Source organism: Urtica dioica, chromosome 9 (assembly GCF_054948205.1).
Source record: "Urtica dioica subsp. dioica isolate 48M chromosome 9, U.dioica_male_clone48M_v1_H2, whole genome shotgun sequence".
Taxonomy (NCBI): domain Eukaryota; kingdom Viridiplantae; phylum Streptophyta; class Magnoliopsida; order Rosales; family Urticaceae; genus Urtica; species Urtica dioica.
In genome coordinates, this window is record NC_142764.1 from 10,270,189 (window position 1) to 10,296,217 (window position 26,029).

General features: G+C 36.7%; 1 protein-coding gene across 1 annotated transcript; it reads right to left on the bottom strand.

The window, feature by feature from the left end:
* Nucleotides 1–10,759: 10,759 nt before the first annotated feature.
* LOC149384869 (uncharacterized) lies at nucleotides 10,760–11,485 on the bottom strand. The gene is made up of 2 exons (XM_089627110.1): nucleotides 11,335–11,485; nucleotides 10,760–11,251 (listed from the first exon to the last, which is right to left on the bottom strand). Exons 1-2 carry the CDS (start codon nucleotides 11,443–11,445, stop codon nucleotides 11,069–11,071), a joined length of 294 nt encoding a protein of 97 aa, XP_089483236.1. The 5' UTR covers nucleotides 11,446–11,485; the 3' UTR covers nucleotides 10,760–11,068.
* Between the last annotated feature and the right edge of the window lie 14,544 nt (nucleotides 11,486–26,029).

Here is a 26,029-nt window from a genome sequence, read left to right on the forward strand (position 1 = left end):
TCGAACAAGATCAAAGATTCCGCGTGCATAATAGCGTGCTGAAGGACGTCATAGACGAAATTGGGGTGCACAACGTCGTGCATGTTGTTACTTATAATGGCTCGACTTATGTAAAAGGTGGGAAAGAGTTGATGAAGAAGTACCAAATGTATTGGACGTCGTGCGTCACACATTGCATCAACCTCGTGTTCGAAGACATCGAGAAACGTCCTATTATTGCGGGACCAATCACAAAAGCTCGTAACATTACAATGTTCATTTACAAGCACTTGAACGTGTTAGCAACAATGAGAGAATTATGCCCAACTGAGCTTATTCACCCTGCGAAGACATGATTCACGATGAACTACTAGGCATGTAGGAGCATACGCAGCAACAGAGTCCAGCTGCGAAACATGTTCATATCAGATCGTGGGAAGTGTCGAAGCTCAAGAATTCTGCGGCCGGTAGAGTTGTGGAGGAAACGGTCATGGACGCCTCTTTTTGGACTTCCATTGAGATGATTTGCTCCATTTATGAGCCAAAGTACGCAGCTCTACGTGTCGTGGACACTGAAGTGGTTCCTACTCTCGGAATGATGTACAACGTGTTTGAGTCAATGGTTTCACATCTGTCCCACCTTCAAGGCAAACAATGGGTGGTAGACATTGTGACTAAACGGTGGAAGAAGCAGTTACATCATCCATTACATGAAGCAGCTCTTTGGCTAAATCCAAGGCTTCAATACAACCCCATTGTTGAGATGTGTAGCGAATATATACAAATGGTGACTAGAGTCTTCGATAAGTTGCATCAACATGAAGACTACACCGATATTGGCGAAGAGGTAAGCAATTGTTTGTTTTTAATATCGATATTGATCTCATGCATATTAATATTTGGACGTAAAAAATTGAAGCCGTGTACTATTTTCGGTGTAGATGATTTATTTCCGTGATGCAAAGGATGGATTAGGAGAGCGAGCTACCATAGCCGTAAGAATGAACACCCCACCGGATGCGTTAATTTTTTTTTTTAGTTTTTAGAATAAGTATGAAGTTGTTAATTACACGGTATATGATTTGTTTTCATTTGCAGCCGAATGATGGAACATTTTATTGGCACAAATGTCCAACATTGCGAAAGTTTGCAATCCGCATCTTTTTCCAAACAACATCATCATCCGCATGCGAGCGGAATTGGAGTACGTTCGCATTGATCCACACAAAACAAAGGAACCGGTTGGGTTACAAACGCTTAGAGCAGCTTGTCTTTTGTAGCTACAACCAAAAGTTGCAACTAAGAGAAATGGAAGCTACGAATGACGGGGTGGATAGGCAAGATCCATATGACATTCTCGAACGGTCGATGGTGATGGTGGGTAACGAAAACCTAGACGAGGAAATCCTTGATTGGATTCGCCAATCCACCTCGATGACGATATTGGTAACCCTAATCCTGAAATAGCTGCCGTTGCTCGAAATTTAGGTGTTGACGTCGATCGAGTTATGCGGGATGATTTTGGCCATAATGGTGTTAGTACTGGTGGTGGTAGTACTCATGGGGGTAGTACTTATGATGGTACTCACGGGGGTAGTACTTATGGTGGTAGTTCACATGGCGGAGGTGTCGAATATGCTGATGGTGGATATGGATTTGGTAGTGATTACAAGGGAAATGATTACAGGGGTGGATATGGTCGGGGTGGTGCTGACCCAAGGGGCCAAGGAGATGGACATGACTTTGGTACTCCAGGTGATGTCAGTGGTTTTGGTCGAGGTGGTGAAGATACTGGTCCAAATGACAGGTCAGATCCGCTATCCACATTTGATTATTTTTTTGGCGCTCCACCGACTTATCCAGCTCCCATGTCTCGTGCGTCGACTACTGATATTGATCAAATTTCTTCTCAATTTGAGAAAATGTCGGTCTCGGGATCTGACGCTCAAGCTCAACTATCAATGACCAGCCTTCATACTTAGTACAAACAATTTCCTATCCTCAACGTATTCATCGGCATTGATTAGTACAACTATGAAATGCACATCAAAACTAGGGATGACAATTTCGTGTTCGTGTCGTAATCGTGTCGTGTTAATCGTGTTTGCATAAATAATTGCTAGAACCAAATCCGACCATTTATTAATCGTGTTTGAAATCTAGATCCAAATCCGACCGTTTATTTTTTTTACAGATCCATAACCGTTTAATAATCGTGTTAAATGGGTATTTAATCGTGTTTTAACCGTGTTTAGACATTCGGACTCAATTAATTGCGATATAATTATCAAAGACAAAATATTCATAAGATAAGAATTGTCGTCTTTCTTTTTGCACTAACTTCCGATACATCGATACTGAGTCACGTGACTAACTAATACTTTTGTTTTTCCTTTATTCTTTTCTTTATTTTTTCACACACACAAATTTGGCAAAATATAAAAAAAAAGAAAAAAAAGGAGGGAAAATAATGAAGGGTAAAAGTAAACAAAATATTAAACTGAAATTTTATGGAGGGTTATTATGAGACTATAGTTATTGTGATAGTCAAATTGAAATTGTGATTGTTCGATATGAATTGAATTAAATTGAAATAAAATAATATTGAATATGATACATTATTATGAGACTATAGTTATTGTGATTGTGAGTTGAATTGAATTGAAATCAAATAAATTGAATATGATACGTTATTGTGAGATGATAGTTATTGTGATTGTGTATTGAATTGAATTAAAATCAAATAAAATTGAATATGGTACGTTATTATGAGATGATAGTTATTGTGATTGTTAATTGTCAATTGTGATTGTTCGATATGAATTGAATTGAAGTAAAACAAAATTTGAATATGATACGTTATTATGAGACTATAGTTATTGTGACTGTCAATTTTAAATTGTGATTTTTCAATATGAATTTAATTGAATTGAAATAAAACAAAATTGAATATGATATGTTATTATGATATGATAGTTATTGAATTGAATTAAAATCAAATAAAATTGAATATGATACATTATTATAATATGATAGTTATTGTGATTGTGAATTGAATTGAATTAAAATCAAATAAAATTGAATATGATACGTTATGATGAGATGATAGTTATTGTGATTGTGAATTGTAATTGTCCGATATGAATTGAAATAAAACAAAATTAAATATGATATGTTATTATGAGACTATAGTTATTGTGGCTGTCAATTTTAAATTGTGATTTTTCAATATGAATTGAATTGAAATCCAATACAATTTAATATGATACATTATTATAAGATGACAGTTATTGTGATTGTGAATTGAAATTATTCGATATGAATTGAATTGAAATAAAATAAAATTGAATATGATACGTTATTATGATATAATAGTTATTGTGATTGTCAATTTTAAATTGTGATTTTTCAATATGAATTGAATTGAATTGATATTCAATAAAATTGAATATGATACATTATTATGAAACTATTGTTATTGTGAATCGTGATTGTTTGATATGAATTGAATTAAAATTGAAATAAAATAAAATTGAATTTAATATCTTATCATGATACTATAGTAATTGTGATCGTTCGATATAAATTGGGATTCTTATTGTTCCGGTTAAGTCAATTGGTATACTATTGACTATATGTTATCTTACGTGAATTGATATTTATACTACTTTATTTTATTACATCATATTTTCTAATATCAATTTTATGTTTATAATTATAATTATATATATATAATTATAAATTTATAATTTTACATATATAATATTAATCGTGTTTAAATGGATCGTAATCGTGCTATTATTCGTAATCGTGTTAATTGGATTATATTCGTGCGGGTCGTAATCGTGTTTCGTGTCGACCATTTAATAATCGTGTTAATCGGCTTTTTATCGTGTTACCGTAAGCGTGTCGTTTTAAACCATTATTTAATCGTGTTAGCGTGTTCGATCCAATTAAGAACCGATCCATTTATTGAGATCCAAATCCGCTTTAAATCGTGTCGTAACCGTTTCGTGTTTCGTGTCCGGACCAAATTGCCACCCCTAATCAAAACCTACATCGACTACTATTCATCATACATGTCGTGGCCCGTATACTGTCAATGTCAGTTGGTGCAACCCCACATATTTCAACCTCCTCGACACTCAACCTACAACTGATTCGGACTTTCAAAGGTTGTAGTCTTATACTCTTCTTTCATTTTAAGCATTTGAAAACAGTTTCTTATGTTTTATAATGTCTACTTTGTGTTTATTTCTTGTCATGAACTTTGTAGTATTTGATTTTGTATTTTCATAATATGGATTCCAAGACATATATATATATATATATATATATATATATATATATATATATATATATATTTAGTTGTTTAAAAATATTTATTTATTATAGGATTTCTGTCGATATATCCGTTGGTAACCGATATATCATCAATATATCACCGATATAATCGATAGTCGGCATTGAAATTGTTATAGAATATGGTTATTACGATTAGAGTTGCTCTAATAGACGGTTTGCAACCAATCTAAAAAAAACTCGTCTATCTAATCACCCTAAAATAAAAGCTGTAATATTAATATTTTTTAAAACAATTACTAAAATAATATTTTTAAAATGTAATGTGGCTGTTTTAGATTCTTTCAAAAATAATATTTTTTTAGTGTATAGTTATGAAAAATATAACTACCTAGGCTACATCAACCATGAAAATTTCAATCCACCCAGATTTAAAATTGTTAAAACAAATAGCTACGTCAATGAGATAGCAAGGGAATCAGTGTGACGAAATTCATATTGTGTCCTTAGTTAATTTGTAGTGGTTAAGAAAATTAATTAAAATCAATTTTTTTAGGAGTTAGTTATTGCAGACTAATCTTATAGCAACAAGTTAGTTATTTTTGAATTGAGCGATTATTTATCCATGTATATGATTTTTTTTATTACTCTTTCTCATCGTTCTTCCACATCGTGTAGCACACTAAAAATGGCCCATTATTCATGATATTTAGTCGGATCAGTTGTCTTTTTTTTTTTTTTTCTTTTTTTTTCTTAAAAATCGATTTTTTTTCAATTTTTTTTTTCTAAATCGCTTTCAGTTCATTATCATCAATGTTTGTTATAGGTTAGGTTTGTATGATTTTTTTTTTCTTGTTTTCTTTTAATTGTGCAGTAAATAATCAGTAATAACTATAAAATTTTTACTGATTTTTCATGTTTTTTGTGTTTCTGCACAATTAATAATTGATAATTATCGTTAATATGTTGTTGTCATCTTAGTCTTCATGATTTTTCAGTTACCTTGCGATTTTTTTTTTTTTTGCGTCTTCTTCATTCTCTTTTTTCCCCTTTATTTTATGGGTTTCTACTTGGCGAGAGAGGAAATAGCTAAGGAAGGTTTCGTGTTTTTTTTTTTTTTAATTGTTAATTGGTTGCAATTTTATATATTTTTTGTGTAGATAGGCGGGAATTAATTTAGAGGGTAATACAATCTTTTTACCTTAAGTAATAATGTTGGCTGTCTAATTAACAACAATTATCCAAACAGTGATTATTTTGCAATTTTAAGTTTCAAAAGCTAGTTATAAGCTACATTGTCCTAATTTAGGTTATTTTTTTTATAAAAATTGTAAACAATAAATAAAGTTAAATAATGCCCAAAACAGTAAATACTTCTAAAAAATATTAACATAATTGTTTGCCATTTGAAAAATACTCTTTTTATAATAAACAAACTTTAAAAACGTTACTCTGACGATAAAGTTTAAAAACACATTATTACATACAATTTTTACTACATTTTCTCATTTTCTTATCGCTTTTATAACACATCCACTTTAAAAAGGTTCCATTGATTAATTCAAATAAGCCGTACTCAATGTCTGCATGCTAGAAAACTTAGAGATGAACACTGTAATAACGTCAACTGAACAATACTTAATAGCAATGTAGCAGCCGGGGGACAACTTGGCTTTGTTTCACTCACCGCCGATCACTTTCGACCACGCATTAAGCTAGTTACTGTGCGTAGCCTGGGGCTCTAGCCCCCTGACTGTTCTATTTTTTCTTAAACTTCAAACGTAGTATAAACCCACTTTTCATAGGAGATTAGAAATCCAGTCCAAAGATAATCTTCATTTAAATTAATAATAATATTACTATTAAAATGTGTACGCAATTGTGGTGTTTAGCCGCATATGTGTAAGTTATAACATATTTATATATATACTAAAAGAGGAATCCGGATCTTCTGTTCTCTTTTATCTTTTAGTGTCTCTCTTGGTGTCCCTCCAATCAAAATAAGACATGCTATCATTTTATTTAATTATTAATATACTTTATTTAAAAATAAAATAAAATATAATGACTAAATTAACTTATTCCGAGGGGTGAGATCATGGTTTTAAATTCCGAAGATTTTCGTCGATTTCCGGCGGCGGCGCCGCTGCCGGTGGGTGTCCGGCCGACGAAAGCATATTTTAAGATAACGGTATCGATAACGATGGATCCCACTTAATGCTTATATATTTTAAGATAAATTAGTCTCACTTATAATTGTACTAGTGCTGAATATCTCACTATTTGTCATTTTATTTTATAATATAAATTTGTTCTCACTCTCTCTAATACGAAATTGCATATAAAAGCACAAACTTATAAAGTACAAAACATCCTTAGCCACTTACTCTTTTACTATTGTGACTTTGATCAATGAGAAAATTTGTTACTTTGCAATTTCTTTTTTCTTCTCCTATTTTTATTTATTTACACGAAATTTGATTCTTTTAAATATTTGTAGTCGATGGAGATGGAATTTGTAAATAGATGATAATTAGTTATTTATGTCTAGGCACATTAATATGGACATTTATGTACTTATGAAAATGAAAATGAGAATATAAATGTTTAATTGAAAAATAAAACTAATAGGAAACAACAAATTTTCGATAGTATAAGTTTATAAAAAAAAAATACTCATACTTGTAAAAAAAAAATTGTGTCATCTTAATTCATAAGCGTTCAACTAAAAATTTGGTATTGCTTATGTCTTTAGTTTAGTTTAATTTGTGTTTTGTTGTATGTTAAAATTGGATCTAAAATTTATATGTTTCTTTTGGATGTTTGAATTTATGTTTATATCATGGATTTGGATGTTTGAATTTATGTTTATAATCATGGATTTGGAGGTGGAGGGTGTTTTTTTTTTTTTTTTTTTTTTTTTTTTCACGTAAAAAGTGAGTTTTTGAGACAAAGTTGTGACAGGTCGCGACATTATTATTATTTTTTTCGTTGCGGCAGGTCGCGACACTATTTTTTTTCGCAGTGACAATGTCTGTTTTAAATGACGGTCGTTTAAAGTCCACAATAGTCGCGACCGAAAAATTATTGTCGCTGGGAGATAGTAAAACACCATGATGGTCATATTTATTATAGTCGCACCTAAAACTGGAATTCAAAGTTACCGAGAGCATATATTCTGGAAATAATTCTCAGCGTGACTCTGACTTTTCATGCGTGACGCGATAAGAAAAGGCACAACGGTAAAATTTTACGTCGCAGTGGAAATTGGAATTCGAAGTTACCGAGAGAATAGTTTTTGGAAAAATTTCTGTTGTGATTGAGTTTTTTATCGTTGCGACAAAATCTATTTGACTAGCACTTAAACTCGTTTTTTGAAATCGAAAATAGAGTTCCGTCATTCAATAACACAAAAAGATAACTCCAAGGTCCATTTCCCCTTATTTTCGGCCAACTCAACCATCTCTTGTAAGTGTTTAGTATTTAATGTTCATTTTTAATGTTGTTGTAATTTTTATTATTAATATAAATTATTTCATGCCCAAAATCTCAATCCCAATCTCAATCTCAACATTAAAAACATAAAAAATTTCAAACACAATCTCGATCTCAATCCTACACGAGATCGTCAACTGCACAATTTTTCTAGCAACCACTATCTACCTATGTCTCTCCTATCCCCCATCTTTGAGTAGAATGAGTGTCTTTTATGGTTTCAAAGTTTATCAGAACCTTAGAAATTTCATGTTCAATGTACAGAAAACATATATACCTTTAGCTACATGAGCTTTTTTATTGTTATTTTTTTTATTGTTCTTTAGATATTAACAGTAATATTAAAAAATCGACATGAATCACAATTTCAACTTGCATGAATATGACTAAACTAATACCAATATGATTACTATCACGATTACGATCCAGTTAAACATATTTATTATTAATAGATTATATGTAAAACTATAACTATAAGGGAAAAAAAAGGGATGTAAAATTATAACGGTAAAGACAAAAAAAAAAAAAAAAAAGACAAAAAAAAAGAGGTTTAAAATTGTGACTATTAATAAAATTGAAATAATGCTATGCCAATATATTATGAAATATGATCGACAAATGAAAATTAATTAGAGTTGTTATGTCAAAATATTAACATGTATTTCCATGTAAAGCGACTAATAGTCCTTCTACAAATTTCATAGTTTGAGGTTGAAAGTAAACTATATGTGTACGATTAATTCACGAACACACTATAATCCCTTTAAATTAGTTGTTTTCAATTAATAATTCAAATGTAAATACAAATTAATTGCTTTCAATTATTAACTTAATTAGTATATCTAGTACTTTCATAACAATAATATATAGTGTCATCGGATTATATCCAACCATCACAATTCGCTTTTACTCATAATTCTTCTTATTGACAAGAGTCAATTCATAAAACAAATTGGAAGCTACGAAGACTTCTCGGTCACATCTTGAGCGTTTTCAGCATGTTCTCCTCTGCCCCATTAGACTTTTCCTTAAGAGAAATTGTCATTTCTACCACCATTTTAATAACATTTTCCAATAATCCACTAAAACATAATTTTGGTCAAAAATATTACTTGACTTTGTGTGAAAAACCCAAAATACCCTTCACTTTAATATTCCTTACATTTTGACCAAAATCTAAAACAATTAATATTTATCTTTAATTTGATAAATCAGTGAGGGTGAGATTTTGAATAAACTCGGTTAGGGAGAGAGAAAGAGAAAATAAAATCAATTAAATGAAAAAATAATCAATAAAGATAAATATTAATTGAGTTTTAGTTTTTGATCAAAATGTAAGGAATATTAAAGTGAAGAATATTTTGGGTTTTCCACACAAAGTCAAGTAGTATTTTTGGCCAAAATTAGTTTTTGGTGGATTATTGGAAAATGTTATTGAAATGGTAATAGATGTGGCAATTTCTCTTTCCTTAATGATCCTGACCGATGTGGCTTCCAAAAGTGACATCTTATATTCTTTTGAAAACCCCCCATAGCTATTCAAGCTCCCACTAAAAGGGGTATCCCATTTTTTGTGGTACTAAGACCTTTTTTTTTGTTTTAATAAATGAGGCCGCACCAAAACCTACCCACCTCTAAAAAGGTGCGATGGATAGAAAAACGTTACCGCATTTCCTCATCAACCGGCTAAAGCCTCTCAAATGGTTCCGCACAAGCGCCATAACATCTCCAAAATTGCAAAATCCCTGACACTTTGACTGATTGGCCCATTGACACAGGGAGTGAGCAATATCATTGCTCTGTCTGGAAATCCAATCCAAAAGACAAAAGTCAAATTCATTGCATAATTGAGTACAACTCTCAAATAGAGGGATTAAACACCAAGAAGGGACCTTGCACAAAGGATACAGTTGAAGAAATTAAACGACATAATACCCCCTGACAATCTGTGTACGTATTTGTATGACCCATATATTTCAACCTATTATTCAAAAAAGGAGAGGAAAATAAAAGTAACAGTAAAGAACCCAGGTGACACAAACCTTACGACACCGTTGTTTGTTGCATCTAAAAAAAATGCTCTTCACAATATAATTTTTAATTGCTAGTTCCGAGCCCAGCCCTCCCTTAATATGGCAGTTTAACCATGCAAAAACGAGTCAAAGCTATGACAAAATAAACAGCCCTCCCTCAGTTAGAGAGTTACTCCAATTAAAGAGCAAGTTCAACCTCCTCGTTGCTACTTTGGTTTTGGTTCTTCATTGCTAAATGAGGATATTGTATTCTTTCTTCTTTTTGGTTCAGGCTGGCCTAACCGCAATGAGAAGAAGTTCTCTTTTTCAGTGCTGTGCCTCAATGCTAAGAGGCCTTTTGGTTCTGGGCTCTCCTCATGGCTGCTTTTAGATTTGGTCGTGGTAAAACTTGGAATGAACTGCTCTCAATGTTCGGAGCTGTTTCAAGTTCATTTTTGTATCGAACCCACCATATCTCAGATTTGGACTTAGTCCTTGGCAAGATTCCCCTTCAACTTGAAGTAAAGTAAAACCAACTTACACCATTCAACTTTCCTAGAGTTCAAACCAACTTAGATCACCAAACATTGTTTTTTTTTTATTGTTTACATACGCTACCTGCATCGTTACAATTCCAGCCCATACTGAATCACACCGGTAATGGCATTGGATCCTTCCTCTTCATAGAACATTTCGGGGATCAAACATCAATCAACTTCATCTTTTCAATCATGAAGGACTTTGACCCAGAAGACCATTCCCTTACTGGTTATCAGATCATATTCCAAAACGACTGGATTTCGACTATCTAACTAGCAACAATTAGGCAGCCCTAACTTCTGGAGTAACATGAAAATGCTATTCATCCTATCTCTAGTAACTTCTCCAAAATAAGGCAGTTTCACAGGATGAAGATAATCATTGAACAGTGTACCAAGAGACCAAGTATACTCAAGAACAGCAGTACAGGATTTATAAAAACTGCATATCACCGTAGCAAAATTATCAATTACGATTAATACAACTGTTGATATCAGGATCGTGTAGCAGAGAATTCAGTGAATAAGGTTCTTACAGAGAGTGAGCAGAGAATCAAGTCGATTTTATGGTATTGCTTAAACGGAAATGTTGAAGCTACGAATTTCTAGAGCTAAACAGTCTATGTTCGAAATGCTAATGATCAAATGAGGTCATTTCAGTACTATCGGAGCGAAGTTTTTGAAAAGATAGGTACAGGATTAATCACACAGAGTATTTGAGCCAACCAGATTGTGAACCATCTAAGAGCCACTAAAGGTGAGAATTAGGAAGAGAGTGAAGATAGAGAAGACCATGGCAAGCTGAAGAAGAAGCTCAAACGATCCCCACAGCTTGATCCTCTTAATCTTCAGACGCTCACTGGCCATTTTCAACTTCAATTCTCTGATCTCTTTCTTCACCTTCATCATCGCAGTCTCGTCGACCTGTTCGGAACCAAAAGAGCACACGAGACTGAGCCGAATCGTGCTGTTAGTGAGATTTAAAATCGAATGAGAAAGTGGCTTACGGTATGGTGGTTCAGGCGGAGCGAGGAAAGCAGATGCGAGGCTTTCGCGCGCCTAATCGCCATTGGCGTTCTCAGAGCTGAGTCGTTCTCGAATCGTGTTCCGTCCTCCATTGGTTTGTTACAATGCTCTATGTTTGCTCAACGACAATCATAAATAGGCTTTTTTTTTTTTTTTTTTTTTTTTTTTTTTTAAGAGGAACCATAAATACGTTCTGGAAGTGCAAAATATCATTTATTTAAATTTTATCTACATCTATAATATTAAAAGTTCATGTCCCTAAACTATTTATGCTGAAATAATAATGGGAAAATATCATATGTATTTTTTGTGTTTAATCGAAATGCGATTATTTCCACAGCTTTTAAAAATATCAATTGTATCTCTTCGGATTATTATTTATAACATGTTTATACCCTAAAAATTGTACTGAATCAAATATAACCCTTTTCATAATTTTTAATTGATTTTATAATTAAAAAAATATATGAAATGCATATAATATCTTTGATAAGATCTTCTACTTATTTGTCATTTTATAAAAAAAAAAATTAAAAAATCTCCATTTACTTTTCATTTTATTTAAAAAAAAAGTGTCCTTCATCTTACGATATGCTTGGAGATTAGCTTCGATGGCCCAAAAAAGAGATGACGATGAGTTTGGATTTTGTAAAGTCGGAGAAGAAAAAAATGTGTTAAATGTGCCCAATATGATTTCTTTCCGTCTCCATACTATTTATTTTAATTTTATTTATTTATTTTCTATTCTTGAAAATAATGAAATGGTAGATATTTTTTAATATATATATATATATATATATATATATATATATATATTTACTTAAACTAAACAATAAATATGTGATATCATTTAGGGTAAATAAATCAAAAGTCAATAAATTTTAGTTTAATGGATATATTTGATATACAAATGAGTTTTATGGTAATCTGAACGCATAGATGTGATATTTCTAAAAATTGTGGGAATAATCGTAGCATTTCGATTAAATACAGGGGATACATAAGATATTTTTCCAATAATAAGTAGTACACGGCTCCAATGCCTTCTATAGTAACAATATACGGTAAAGTTTTGAGGGGAAAAAAAACCTCTAAAGTTTACTCACACTTTTACAAAGGAAATTGACAACAATAATACCATTTGCTTAGTAACTACCAAAATCAACCAAAATTCAAATATTGACACATCTAATACCAAGTCCAGTGGATAAAGATAATTATACACTCAAATATCATTTAAACAAATAAAAACCTTCTCAATTGGCACCGTTTAAACAAATTTCTTTCCTCGCATGACTCTACATTTCTGACTCTTCACCTCTCTCTAAACTTCGCTCATTCTTTCTCTTCACACTCCTTCGTGTTCTCCATTACCCAATCAGACAAACCAGAAAAAAAACCCTAATCACCGAACAACAATGATGAGAGTGAACAAATCCAAGTCGAGCAAGGCTGAAGCTTTTGCGCCAAGAGAAGTCCGGCGAAGCCCTAGGTTGGTTTTGAAAAGTGACCCAAAATCCTCTTCGTCTCTCAAGAGGAAGGAACCAGACTCGTCATCGCGTATACTTGAGCAAAGAAAAAAAAAAGAAGGTCGATACTTCAGCGCCAGACTCCGATGATGAAGTGTTCATGGCCGTGCCAAATTTGAGAATCCTAGACAAAGGAAAATCGATAGTGGAGACAACGTCAAACCCGATTTCCAAAAAAAAGAAGGTATCACAAACCCATTTAGTGGAAAAAGAGCAAAAAATTGCTTGTGCATGTGGAGATTACGATTGTAGGTTTATTTTTGGGATTTTAATGTGTGTTTACTGTTAGATGGACAAATTGCAGCTATTTTAGGTCACAAATTCGTTGATTTCATGACCCATGTTTCATGAAATAGGGCATTTTCGTGACCTACGTATCAAGAATAGTGGATTTCGAGAATAATATTTCGTGACACATATATCACGAACTCGTTGATTTTGTGACACATCGGTCACAAAATCAACAACTTCGTGGCCGATGTGTCATGAAATCCGTGATGTCATGTCACGTAGGTTATGTAATTGTCATGTATACTTTGTAACTGACTTACTTCCCATTTTTTAACTGATTATGTTATGTCCTCGACTTATATTTGTAGGGGTGAAAAATGTTTTCCCAAAGAAAACATAAAAGTTTTTGGGTTCAACTTCCACGGGAGGTTGGAAAGTTTCCTAACCCTTGTTTGCGAGCGCAAGCAAGAGACATAAGCCCTCTTTTTCCAATTATATTTTGGGCAGTTTGTGGGACAACCAAAGACAGTCAAGTCATTGTCGATCATCAATCATTTGATCCTTAGGACCGGGAGCTTCAATGGAAACCTAAAAGACAAACTCTTGTTCGAGATAGGAGGGGAGGTTGTAGAGTTTACAACAACAACAGCAAAAAAGACTTCTAGGAGATAACATTCCTCAAAGTCATTTGATAACTACGAGGAGTTCAAGTTCGAGGGGGTAATTTCCAAAGATAGCCTCTTCTAAAAAAATTTCCCGGGAAAGTACTTTTGGAGAGACTTGACCTACCAATTCTTTGAGCAAAGCAATGAATGACCGATAGAAGTTAAGGTAATTACATGAAAGTCTACTTCATGGTGAATGTCATTATGGTCGACGAGGCAAAAAAATGGTCCCCGTGCTTAGACTTGATTAAGGCAGGTGAGGACACATATGCATTTAATATCCATCCTTGGAGCAATGTGGTCTGGGAAAACCTCATTGATGAAGTCAGAAAGTTTGCGGAGAAGGTAGAGCTGCCATCGGAGGAAGGTAAAAAGAAAAGGAAGCTCAACCAATCTGGATTCGTGGAACTGCTTCAGGTTTAGGCGTACGAGTGTTTGCCATTCCAGACGAAGATGAACACTTGTGAGAGAGTCTCTACCACAACTCGACCATTAATGCGTTGGTATAAGTCTAGTGGACTTGTGCAGGAGGCCTCCATGATGTTAATCAACTTCAAGGAGGTAACATATTTTGTAGATTGAGTCATGGCTAATATTCACGGATGATTTATTTTCATGTCTACTATTTAGGTTACATTCCACAAGCTTGGCGAGACTTCTTCAGTTCATGAGACTTTAAAGACGCAAGCAAACACAAAGAGAATAAGAAAAAATGATACCCTTAAAGCTGAAGACCAACCACAACCTCAATCTATTCACATCAATTAATATGACGTAACACCATTGGTCTAGTTGGTTTTAATTTAAACAACGCAATTTTGTGACAAATATGTCACATAATCAGGGTATTTCATGACACATATGTCACAAAATCATTTAATCTCATGACACAACTGTCACGAAATTATTTTGTTTCGTGACAGATGTGTAATGAATTCAAGTAATTTTGTGACTAATATGTCACAAAACATTATAGATTCGTGACAAATGTATCACAAAATTACTTGATTTTGTGACATACCTATCACGAAATCACCTGATTTTGTGGCACATCTGGCACTAAACCATATACATTCGTGATGATTCTGACTTTGTTAAAAAATTAAGGACAGTCCTGGTCGGAGGTTTTCGAAACAATTGTCGGAGATCTCCAATCTAATTTAAAAAAATATATATATAAGGGATGACTACATACACTTTAAAGCTTCATTTCTTTTTTTTTTGTCGTGCAACATGTTGCTATTACGATGTATGAAAAAAAAAAGCTGGTTTGTGTGTGTGTGTCACGAAACAATCTGCTTTCATTTTGAAAGTTTTGTATGTATGTGAAGTGATACTAATTGATTTCGTTTTGATTGCTCTGTGTGTATGTTCTGTTTGGTTTTTAAACGGACAACATATGTGTCACGAAATACCATGATTTTGTGACAGATGTATCACGAAATACCATGATTTCATGATAAATGTGTCACAAACTCACTGTATTTCGTGACAGATGTATCACGAAATCATTGCATTCTGTGACATATATATCACGGAATCAATGTATATCGCGACACATCTGTCACAAAATACCATGATTTTTCGTGACTATTCTTACTTTGCATATCAGTGAAATATGTCGCAAAACTACTAGACATTAACAAAAGTAAAAATTTTAAAATTTTGCTGTTCAAGAAACCAAATAACACAAATGAAGTTTCAAACATTGAAAATGAAATTCAGACCAAAATTAAAAGAAACGCAAAAAATCTAAAAAAGAGGTCTGTGTCAAATTACAAACCAAACTAATGACACATCACTGGAGCTCTCATTTCCAGGGAAATTGGATTGCGGCATGTATCTTTATGTTGGCCCACAACTCCACATTGGGAACATTTGCGAGATACGGCATTAGATTATCCTAAAGATGTAATCATTCTATTCCTAAGTCTATATGCAAGACGAGCTAGGGCGTTAGGCGGATTTACTTTGATCTATTTGATTTTGGCAGGGAAAGTCCATGATGATACACTATCCGCGAGACGAGGAAGGAAGTTAGGAGGATTTACTTTGATCTGTTCGTCGAGGAAAGTCCATGACGATTCACTTCCTTAAGGATTAATAACCCCTATATACGCCAATTTCTAATTTGTGGTCGCATAGTACTCTGAACAAAGCTCTCAACATGTGGGTGGCATAGACGGTAGGCCGCAATAGTATGGCAACATACGAATAAATCAAATTTAAACTTCCCAACATGAGCATGTCTTATCGGTCAGGTTCACTGCCCATGGTATTGCTTCCTTGTTTAAAACCTCTAGTTCGTATAGTGCAGAAAGTCGGACCTAAAACATAAGAAAAAAACTCGTAAACATAAGATTTGTCACGAAGTGATAGTATTTTGTAACAAATTTGATGCGAGATATATTGGTTTCGTGATAGATTTTTCACGAAAATACTATAACTTTGTGAAAAATTGTCACAAAATCAGGATTTGTCCACTTCAAAAAAAATTAAACATAACAAATACACATACAATCATGTCAGCCGAGTCACCAAGTTTTTTTTAACACTTCTTCCTGATATTTCACTGACATCACACTTTAAGTTCATGATGCCTTTTATCTTCATTCGTAAAACCAAATTTGCATTCTCTCCATCAACCAATCACGTGGAGGAGGATCCAAGTGGGGTGGAGCAGTGGCTCAATATGGGCGAGATGGACGCAATTGTGTCTGTCGCTCAGCCTTCGAAGCTAGAGGACGCGCTCACACCATCTGGCTGCGGCATGCATAAGGAAATCGACTAGCCCGGCGTGCCAGGGGGAGGGGCGCCACACCTAGTGATCTACTTGGCCGAGCACGGCTCGCAAACGGGTCGCGCGCCGCGCAGCCAACCTTTGGCGCTTAGCTCATCTTACTTATTTTCGGTGGAGTCCCGTCGAAGTTTGTTCTTGATGAGATGTCATACAATAATATCTTTGCGTCAGAGTCTCAAGAGCTCGGTGACGACTCGAAGATTTTTCTGAGTGATAAGGGTTTGATTGTGACGTTCGGGGAAGACCATGGCGGTCGTCTTGGTTGGCTCAGAGGCCGACTGCTCTTTCGTGGTGTCGAGGCATTTTCACTCTAAGGTCTTTGAGGTAGATGCTGGCGCTTAGGTTAGATGCTTGAAAAAGACGAAGTTGTTCCTGAACGATGGCCTTACTGCTCCGAGGGGCTTTGCTGCACAAGGATCGACAGCAAGAGTTCGATCACGCATCATGCATTTTTTGGCCTTCGGGAGGCTTACGACATCCCGACCTTGGTGGCGCTTCTCCGCTCAATCTCAAAAGACCGACCTTTTCTCCCATGGCGCGAATTTGCCGTATTGTCCATGGCGAGTCTTCATTGTAGGCTACGCTTCTCTTCTAGCCCATCGTTTAGCAACTATTCGCGGGATTGAGGGTGCATATTCTTAGATCATCTCAGCGTTCTTTCGTTTGTTCGCTTCGTCCCACATTGAGCCAGAAAAAGCGTGCCGTGACTGTGGATAATTTTTTTTAACCTCGTAAAACATTTCAAGGCGCCGGATCAACCTGGGTTCAATATGGCCCGGGGCCGTCGGAACGCCACGCTCATCACCGATACTGAGGCCATTAGCAGGAAGGCTTGGGTATGGGTCTCAGCTGAGGCCTTCGGGGGGAAGGGGACACCCTTCAAATTGGCGCATTGGCTGACTTTCTCCACCAACATGGGACGAATAGACTTGAGTTTGTGAAGGCAATCTGAGGCATGTCAAATGCCCAGAAGGCGGGCGATCGCTTTCGCTTGAAGGAGTTGATGGCGTCGATTGGGTGGTTCCTATTTTTCCTCTCGGTCCCGGGAACTTTCCGCAAGCGAAGGAAGTTCCTCGCGCTGCGTCTTCTCCCATGAGCACGGGTTTATCAAGTAGTTTTGCCTTCGTTTATGTGACATTGTATCTTCGATCAATATTTTGACCTTTGTCGCTTTTGTTGGTTCCTTATCCTAAGAGACGATTCAGGCGTGCTTGGCAAAGCCTTCTCGAGACTTGAGTGCCTTAGATGCGCTCACTCTCGGATCGTGGCGCGTGCTAGCCGAGCCAACTCAGGGGTCAATTACTTAGTCAAACCTGACAACTGTGATTCCTTGAAACGGGCATCGACTTCGGCGCCTCCGAATGCATCTTTAGACTCGAAGCTTGCACATTCCATGGTGGTAATGGAAGAAATAAAGGTCAAAGGTGAGTGCGCTCAAGGTCTTCGGGAGTCACCTATGAAGGTGTGGAAGGACATTGTGTCAGGCAACTACTTGGAGTTCTTTCGTAATGGTGTCGCTGACGTCCAGAGGGTAAGCTTTCTTCGTTTGTCTTGTTGTAACTTTCACGCAAGTCGCGCACTATTAACTCGTGCCTTTTATCGCTTTTAGGTATTGGAACGTGCTATGCAGGGTGAAAAGATCCTTCTCGACTTTATTCGCTGCATGGGACTCGCCTAAGAGGGTCTGGCTCGGATGAAGTCTCACTTATCTCGGGCCGAGGGGGTTCCCACTTGAGGACGGAGCTTGCGAGATCTCGTGAGAAACTTCTGCAGACTCGCGTGGAGCTAAGAGTTATCCCAGTGCGATCGTGCACATTTTTTTATCACGAAGATGGCTAGCGATTTGTCCGTGTAGAGCAACCCGAACGGTGGAAGTCTTCCGCGATGAGGTGCATGACCTTAGGCGGTAGTTGGACACTCGGACGGACGAGGTAGACATTGTGCAGAGCCAACTTATAACGAGTGAGGCAGCACGTGTTTGGGCGGAGCGCAAGCGCGACTCTTTGGTGGAGGAGGTTGCTCGGCTTGCAAGACGACTTCGACATCAGGGTCAAGCAAGCGCGACATGCCGCAATGGTGGAGTGTTGGGATGCCACTGTGGGTGAGAATGTCTCTAGGGGGGTCACATTTACCTTTTTCAACTCCTTGTTCCTGCCACTCGATGGGGCTGATCCTGACCCTCCACGTGGCGAAGAGGATAAATAGGTCGACTTTGAGTAGTCGGTTTTTTCTTTTGCGCAAGTGTTAAGAGCATTGCTTTCTTAGGACTTTCTCTTTCAGCGCACTTGTTTTAGCGCTTGCTTTCTAGGAGTTATCCCTTTTCAGCGCACTTTTCTTAGCGTTTGCTATGTAAGAATTTTGGAGCAGTTGTTCCTTTCATTTATACGAATTTTTTTTGCTCTTTGAGCTCGAATGTTGTCTCTTTGTCGATCTTTGAGCAAGTTTGCCTGCCTTGGTCTTTGAATGTGTGCTCTTCTTCCAATCAGCCATCTTGGTCTTTGTCAATTGTTTTAACAAGTCCTTCATTCTTGGAGAGATTTGACCTTATTCTCCTAGCAATATTATTGCCTTTTTGGGGAGTCTGCATTTGCGCAGGTTAGGTCTGCGGAGTCGCTTCTTAGCAATTGGTTGGGCATGTCACCCTTGTCTTTGGCACATAACCTGTTGTGTGATTTCAATCCTCGTTCCTGAGTAAGCATGTCGCGTTCTTGGGTTGGGATGAATCTGTCACGTTCTTGTGATAGTATATACACCGTATGGCGTCTTTGGATGTGTCGCGACTTAGGTACAGTGAGTTGAGTGCGTCGTAGGAGATGGCGTTAGTACGTCTTATGGAACGACGTTGAGTGCGCCAAATACGATGACTTAGGTTACGTCGTGTATAGCGATTTTGAGGTGCGTCTCGAGGGACGGCTTGAGTGCACCAAGTATGGCGACTAAGGTACGTCGTAGGAGATAGATTGAGTGTGTCTCGAGGGACGGCTTTGGTGCGCCAGGTATGGCAGCTTAGGTGTGTCGTGGGAGACGTCTTAGGTGCATCGTTAGTGACAGGTTGAGTGTGTCTCAAAAAACGGTTTTGGTGTGCAAATTATGGTGGCTTAGGTGCGTAATGGGAGATGTCTTAGGTACATCATTATTGGCGGCTTCAGTGCATCTCGGGAGATGGCTTTAATGCGCCATGTATAGCGGTTTTGGTTATGTTGTGTATGGCGGTTTTGGTTATGGAATGTACGGTAGATTTGGTGCGTCTCAATGACGTGCTAAGGTGTGCCGTTAGGGGCATCTTAGGGTTGTTAAGGTGCGTCTCAAGGGACGGCTTATGGGATGCAGCGTTTTGGCATCGAACCATCCTGTGACTTAAGTCTTTGTTCCCGTTTATGTTCGGGTTAAGACTTCAGTGTTGTATCGACTATGTCATTTGTCAAGTCTTATGGACACACTCTTAGCATTTTTGTTTTGTTGGAGCGTGTTTTATTGAGGATCTCCTTTCAAGCTGCCTATGCTACTAGCCCCCTAAGTTTTGAGTTTACAAGCGTTGTCTTGATGACTGAAAAACTTTAATAAAGTAGATTTTTTGAACGAAAAAACCTTTGCTTTATTGATATTGCGAAAATTTGTGGAAATCCTAAAACATTGGCTCTTGGCTTTATTGAATTTGGAAAAACAAAGCAATAAAATATGGGGGTGCTAGCTACAGGTCGTATTGCCTCAAGTGTTCTGCATTTTAGGGTAACGGATCGGGGTCCCGTCCGGTATTTGGTGTAGTAGGTTCTGTTGTAGATCACTTGGCGGACCCTGTAGGTTCCCTCCCAGTTTGAACCAAGTTCGCCAGCACCTTGCAATTGGGTGTTTTGAAACACTCGCCCGAGTACATGGCTTCTGACAGCAAAGCTTCGCCTCTTGTTTTTGAAGTTGTAGTACTTTTTAAGTTTGCGCTTTTGTGCAGTGACGTGAGTAAGGTCCTTAGACCACTTTTCGTCGATAAAGTCTAACTCAAAGTGGATGACCTTATCATTGTTTTCCTCGTTGAAAGTCTCAACTCGAAATGTAGGGATCTCAGTTTCAATCGGCATCACGGCTTCGATCCCGAATGTGAAGGAGAAGGGGGTTTCTCCGATGGCATTTCGAGCGGTCGTCCGTTAAGCTCACGGGATGAACGGTAGTTCTTCTGCCCAGGCACATTTCTTTTCTTCGAGCTTCTTTTTGAGGTTGCTATTTATCGTCTTGTTGACTGCTTTGACTTGGCCGTTGGCCTGGGGGTGTCACGACAAGGAGAATGTCTAGCTGATTTTGAGCTGAGCGCATATTTTCTTGTACTCGCATGTTGTCGAATTCTGCTCCGCTGTCGAGTCCTAATTGAGGCCAGGATCCCGTATACTTCCAGATGAAGCTTGTGTGTTTGCTTCGGTGAACTTGGTCAGCGGGGCTCGGCTTCCACCCACTTGGTGAAGTAGTCACTGGCAACAATGGTGTATTCTATTGTTTTGGCACTCTTGGGAGCTTGCCAATGATGTCCACGCCGCATTTGGCAAAGTTTGTGGGATGACAATAGTGATCAGCGGAGTAGGTGACTATCTCGGAATGCTATATTAATCAATTACCTAATCAATATATTCTAAAGTGAGAAGTAAATAAATATCATATATGAACTGGATATTTTATTTATTAAAGTATCTACAAGATATTTGATTTGTTATATTCGTAGAATAAATATATGACATTTATTAGAATAAGATCAAAGAAAATCAGTAAATCGCATATTATATTTTAGGTAAGCTAGAAAACTATAAATAAGGGGCTTTGAGAATTGGAAAAATCGTTTAACAGAGTACAAAACACTCTAGAATTTTCGCCCAACAGCCTTGTTCCTCACTTGGAATTTCCAGAAGTCCTTCTCCTCTGGTCTTGGACGTTTTTTCTCTCTCCCGAAGTTAGGTAATTCGTTTATACCACTTTCCAAAGAAAGAAAGAATTATTCCGATACCTTGTTGGAGTGATTCGTGTAAAGAGTTGGCTCACACCTTGGTCTATGTCTTTCCGGAGATTACATCTTGGAAGACTGTAGTATCGATCAACCGAAGAATCCGAAAGCTTGGAGATCTGAAGATCCAAAGAGCAAGGAACCGCCGAGGAATTCGAGAAGTAAGGAGATCCAAAAGTTAGGAGCATGGAGGATCTATAATTGAGCCGAAAGGTATTTAACTAAGTCCTCTTATGGTATTTTGTTGATTCTGTTTGTCCCAATATTAGATCTATTGTTAGTGAATAATTTTGAGTATCTTGGTATTTATTGTTAACGATAAACATTAGCGATTGTTCTCGTTTTCTTCTATTCCGCATTTGTAAACATAGTGTAGAGTTAAGAGATTGATTATCCAAGAAGAAGTATTGAAATGATTGTTCGTGTTCGATACATGGGAGTTGTAACTAACCCTAGTGAAGTAATATACCCATCAAATGGCATCGGAGTGATCGTTAATGTCCGATACTAACAACCTTTGTTTACCCAACAATTGGTATTAGAGCGATTGCTCGTGTCTAATACCACTTGACTTCCCATCACCTTCATCATGATAGTATTATCTTTTTTGACAACAGACAATCCAATTTTATAGACATTCACAATCATGTCTTGATCACACAATTGGTTGATGATAATCAGATTTGTAGTGAGACCTTAAACAAGAAGAACATTATCAAGAGTAAGGGGACCAAAGAAGTTCAACTGACCTTTGCCTACCACGGTTCATTTTCTACCATCTCCAAATTTCACATAGCTAATGATGCAAGGCTTCAGAATTCTCATAAATGATTTCTCACCGGTCATGTGTCTGGAATACCTACAGCCAAAGTACCAATCTTCCTTGGGATTTGCCTTCATGGATGTACATGAAAAATCAGCACGATGATCAGCACGAATTCTCCACTCTTTATGATCCACCATGGGAGAATTATTGATGGTCTTCTCTTGCAAGTCAATCTTCACACGAGGAGTATGTCTCTGAGCAAAAGGCTGATGATGAACATGGCTTGGGAGTTGTGGCTTTCTCTACAAATACCTTCATTAGAGCATGTAGTAGTACGGATGGATATGTCCTCTTTTCCCACAGTAGTGACATCTCCGCTTAGACGGATCTAAAATTTGGATGATCACACTAATTAACAGATGTATGTCTGGATGTTGGATACTTCTTCTGGAACATATGTTCTTCGGATTCAGCAGGGGAGAAAAACACAGTCTTCTGAGATTAGCAGTATCTGGATGTCATTCTGATAAGAAAAACAAAGCCAAGTCCCTTGTGACTGGACGATGGTTGCCCAACCTTCAGGCTTTCATTAGACACATCTTCATAGTTTTCTAATCTTTTTGCAGCGAAGGCAACAAAGTTGTTGGTGTGAGATTTTTCTTCACCACTATCAAAGTCGATTTCTTCATCACTGAGAGTAACATTGTAGTTCTTATGTTGCTTCCTTGGATAATTAGGGAATTCAACCTTAATATGCCCAAAGCCTTCACACTATCTACACTGAATACTCTTGCCTTTGTTTTGTTGACCATATCCACGATAATTTCATCCTTTCTCAAATTGTTCCCAGGTTTGTAACCCTGATGAGCTCTGTCTCTGTTGAAAGGAGCACCAGGTTGAGCATTAGTGTTGCCTTGTCTTTTATCAAGCCTTCTCATTATGCTGCCAAAATTTTTTGCCAGCATGGCCAAAGTGTCATTATAAGCATCATTAGTAACATCATAATTTTGAGATTTAGATTCAGAATTTGAGGCTTTAAAAGAAACCCTCTTTGATTTCTTCTTCATGGGATCTTCCTCAAGGGATATCTCATATGTGAAAAGAGACCCTATAAGCTCATCCACTTTCATCTTCGAGATATCCTGCACTTCATCAATATTAATGACTTTGATCCTGAACAGTTGAGGCAGTGAACAAAGAATCTTTCTTACCAGTTTTTCATTAGACATGGGTTCACCAAGGAATGAGATTCATTGGAAAGATCACGCAATTGAACATAGTATTCGTTGATAGTCTCCCCCTCCAACATCTTGAGATTCTAAAACTTGGTGGTCACCGGTTGAAGACTAGAATTCTACTTTTTGGAGGTTCCTTCATAGGATGTTTTTAGAATCTGCCATGCCTCTTTAGCACTCTTCCGGGTGTTTATCAGTTTACACATAATCTTGTCAACCCCACTACAGATAACATCCACTGCTTTGGAATTTACAAGAGAAGCATCGTCTTCAGTAGGATTCCAATATTTCTTAGCCTTGGGAACATTGGTGACTTATTCCTCGGGAACCTTCATGGGAGTACTCCAACAATTTATGACTACTTTCCAAGTCTTATGGTCATTGACTTGATGAAAGCATTCATTCTAACTTTTCAATAGGCATAGTTTGAACCATCAAGCACAGGAGCACACGACTCATAGACCCATCTTTCCTGAAAATGCCTATCTAAACAAAATAGTCAAATACCAAGGATCACACCAACGATATGCATGTTGGAATAGATCTAGGGTTAAGAAAAGATTTATCGCTTCTAGCAAGCGATGGAATATAAAAAATTTCTTTAAAACTCGTAAAACGTTTTTACAACCTAGACAAAGCGCATGAACATATAATTTAAAATATTAAAACTACATTTAGTTTTTACTCGGTACCAACCTCAAATGGAGCTTGAACATTGAGAAGCCTTTCGAAGGTTGAGCGTTCGTCTCCCCACGCATCACGCCTCTCCCACTAGTCTTCTTAAACCTGTTGAGCAACCACGAAAGTTTCTACCACTAGAGTCTTTGAGTGTGGTTAGGATTTAGTGTGTGGGCACTTTTAAACACGATGACTCAAGAACAAGTCTTTGAGCCAAAGAGCTAAAACAAATGCTAGGTCTAATGAGGACCTAGGTGCCAAAACAAAGAACAAGAAGGGATTCTAGAGAGAGAGAGAGGGGGCGGCCAACTTAGAGAAAAAGGCTCTAAATCTCAAAAATTTTGTGTTGTGACTTGTGAATGAGGTGTGATATTTATAGGAGGAGGATTACCTTCAAAAGGTAGTTTCCTCTTTTCTATTGAATATCACATATTCATGAGAAAATCTTCATTTCCTCTTTCCCTCCTTACACGCCAAAGTCTCTTGCTTCTAGAAGCGAATTTGTTTCCTCTTTTGCTTGCTCTCTCCTTGGTTGCAGCTCATATGTTTTCCATGTAAAGGAAATTTGTTTCCTCTTTTTCTTTTGGCAAGTATTTTCATACATCAATACACAAAATAAAATCTCTTTCTTCTATTGGTATGGACGGTTTTAGGGGCATCTAGAACATGCTTCTAGATGTTTCTTTATTTGTTCATGACAACAAAAGAAAAGCCCATTAAGAATTTTCACATAAAATTCCATGAAATGAAATTCAAACCTCAAGGCCCAATATTCTTAATATGGCCGTGTAACTTAAATTTATTGTCATCATATGACAATGTCAAAAACTTATTTCTTGACATTCATACCATCCTATGTCCAAAAGGACAAAATTACCTTTTAGACAATTTTCGTAAAACTTGTCTAGCTATTGTTTTGACTTAGCTTCTAATCTAACTAATCCTACTCTAATGACTTGTGGTAGTGACCTCATGGATCCAAATGAACAAAGCTTGAGCTAGCATACTTGGACTCAAAAGTTCACAACTTTTTCCAAGTTCTAGCTTAATGTCAACTGACTCCACTAAAGAGTTGACACTGAAATCTCTCGTTCAAATGAATATATTTTCTACTCAAGAATTATACTTAATTGTAATGAGTGGATCCACTGAATATTATCTATGTTTACCCTTCATGAATATCATCAACTAGATGGGATTTACAAAATTACCATTTTACCCTTCTAATTGTTATTTCCTCAACTCATTTGTCGCTTGTGAATAAGTTAGAAGCAATATATTGACGAGGAGCTAACAAGTCACATTGATTCATCCAAAAGAGTCATGACTCAATTTCGACACTGGCCAGTTCATGTATTCACATTCCAAGGAACAAAGCATAAGGTGATATACATTGCATTTCAGCAATCTTGTACATGAATTCCATATCTATGATATCTTCACAAAGTTACTCGTGACATCTTCATAACTTAGTACTTCACCAATAGTTTATCTGACAAATTGTCCACCGTTGAGATCTTTTTCACCACCACGTCTCCGCACTGCACGATCTCTCGAATCAAATGGTATTTCCTCTCAATATTCTTAGAGCACTTATGGCTTCGAGATTCCTTTGACTTAGCGACAACCCCACTATTATCACAATAAAGAGTCATGGGCTCCTCGACGTTTAAAACGAATTCCAAATACTTAAGGAATTTTCTAAGCCATACAGCCTCTTTGGATGCTCCACAAGCAGCCATATATTCTGCTTCCATTGTGGAGTCAGCAATGCAAGATTGCTTGAACTCC

Coding starts and splice junctions, on each gene's coding strand:
- LOC149384869 (XM_089627110.1), bottom strand. CDS start 11,445: ATGGAGGACGGAACACGATTCGAGAACGACTCAGCTCTGAGAACGCCA. Junction 11,252..11,334: donor TCCGCCTGAACCACCATACC/GTAAGCCACTTT, acceptor GGTTCCGAACAG/GTCGACGAGACTGCGATGAT.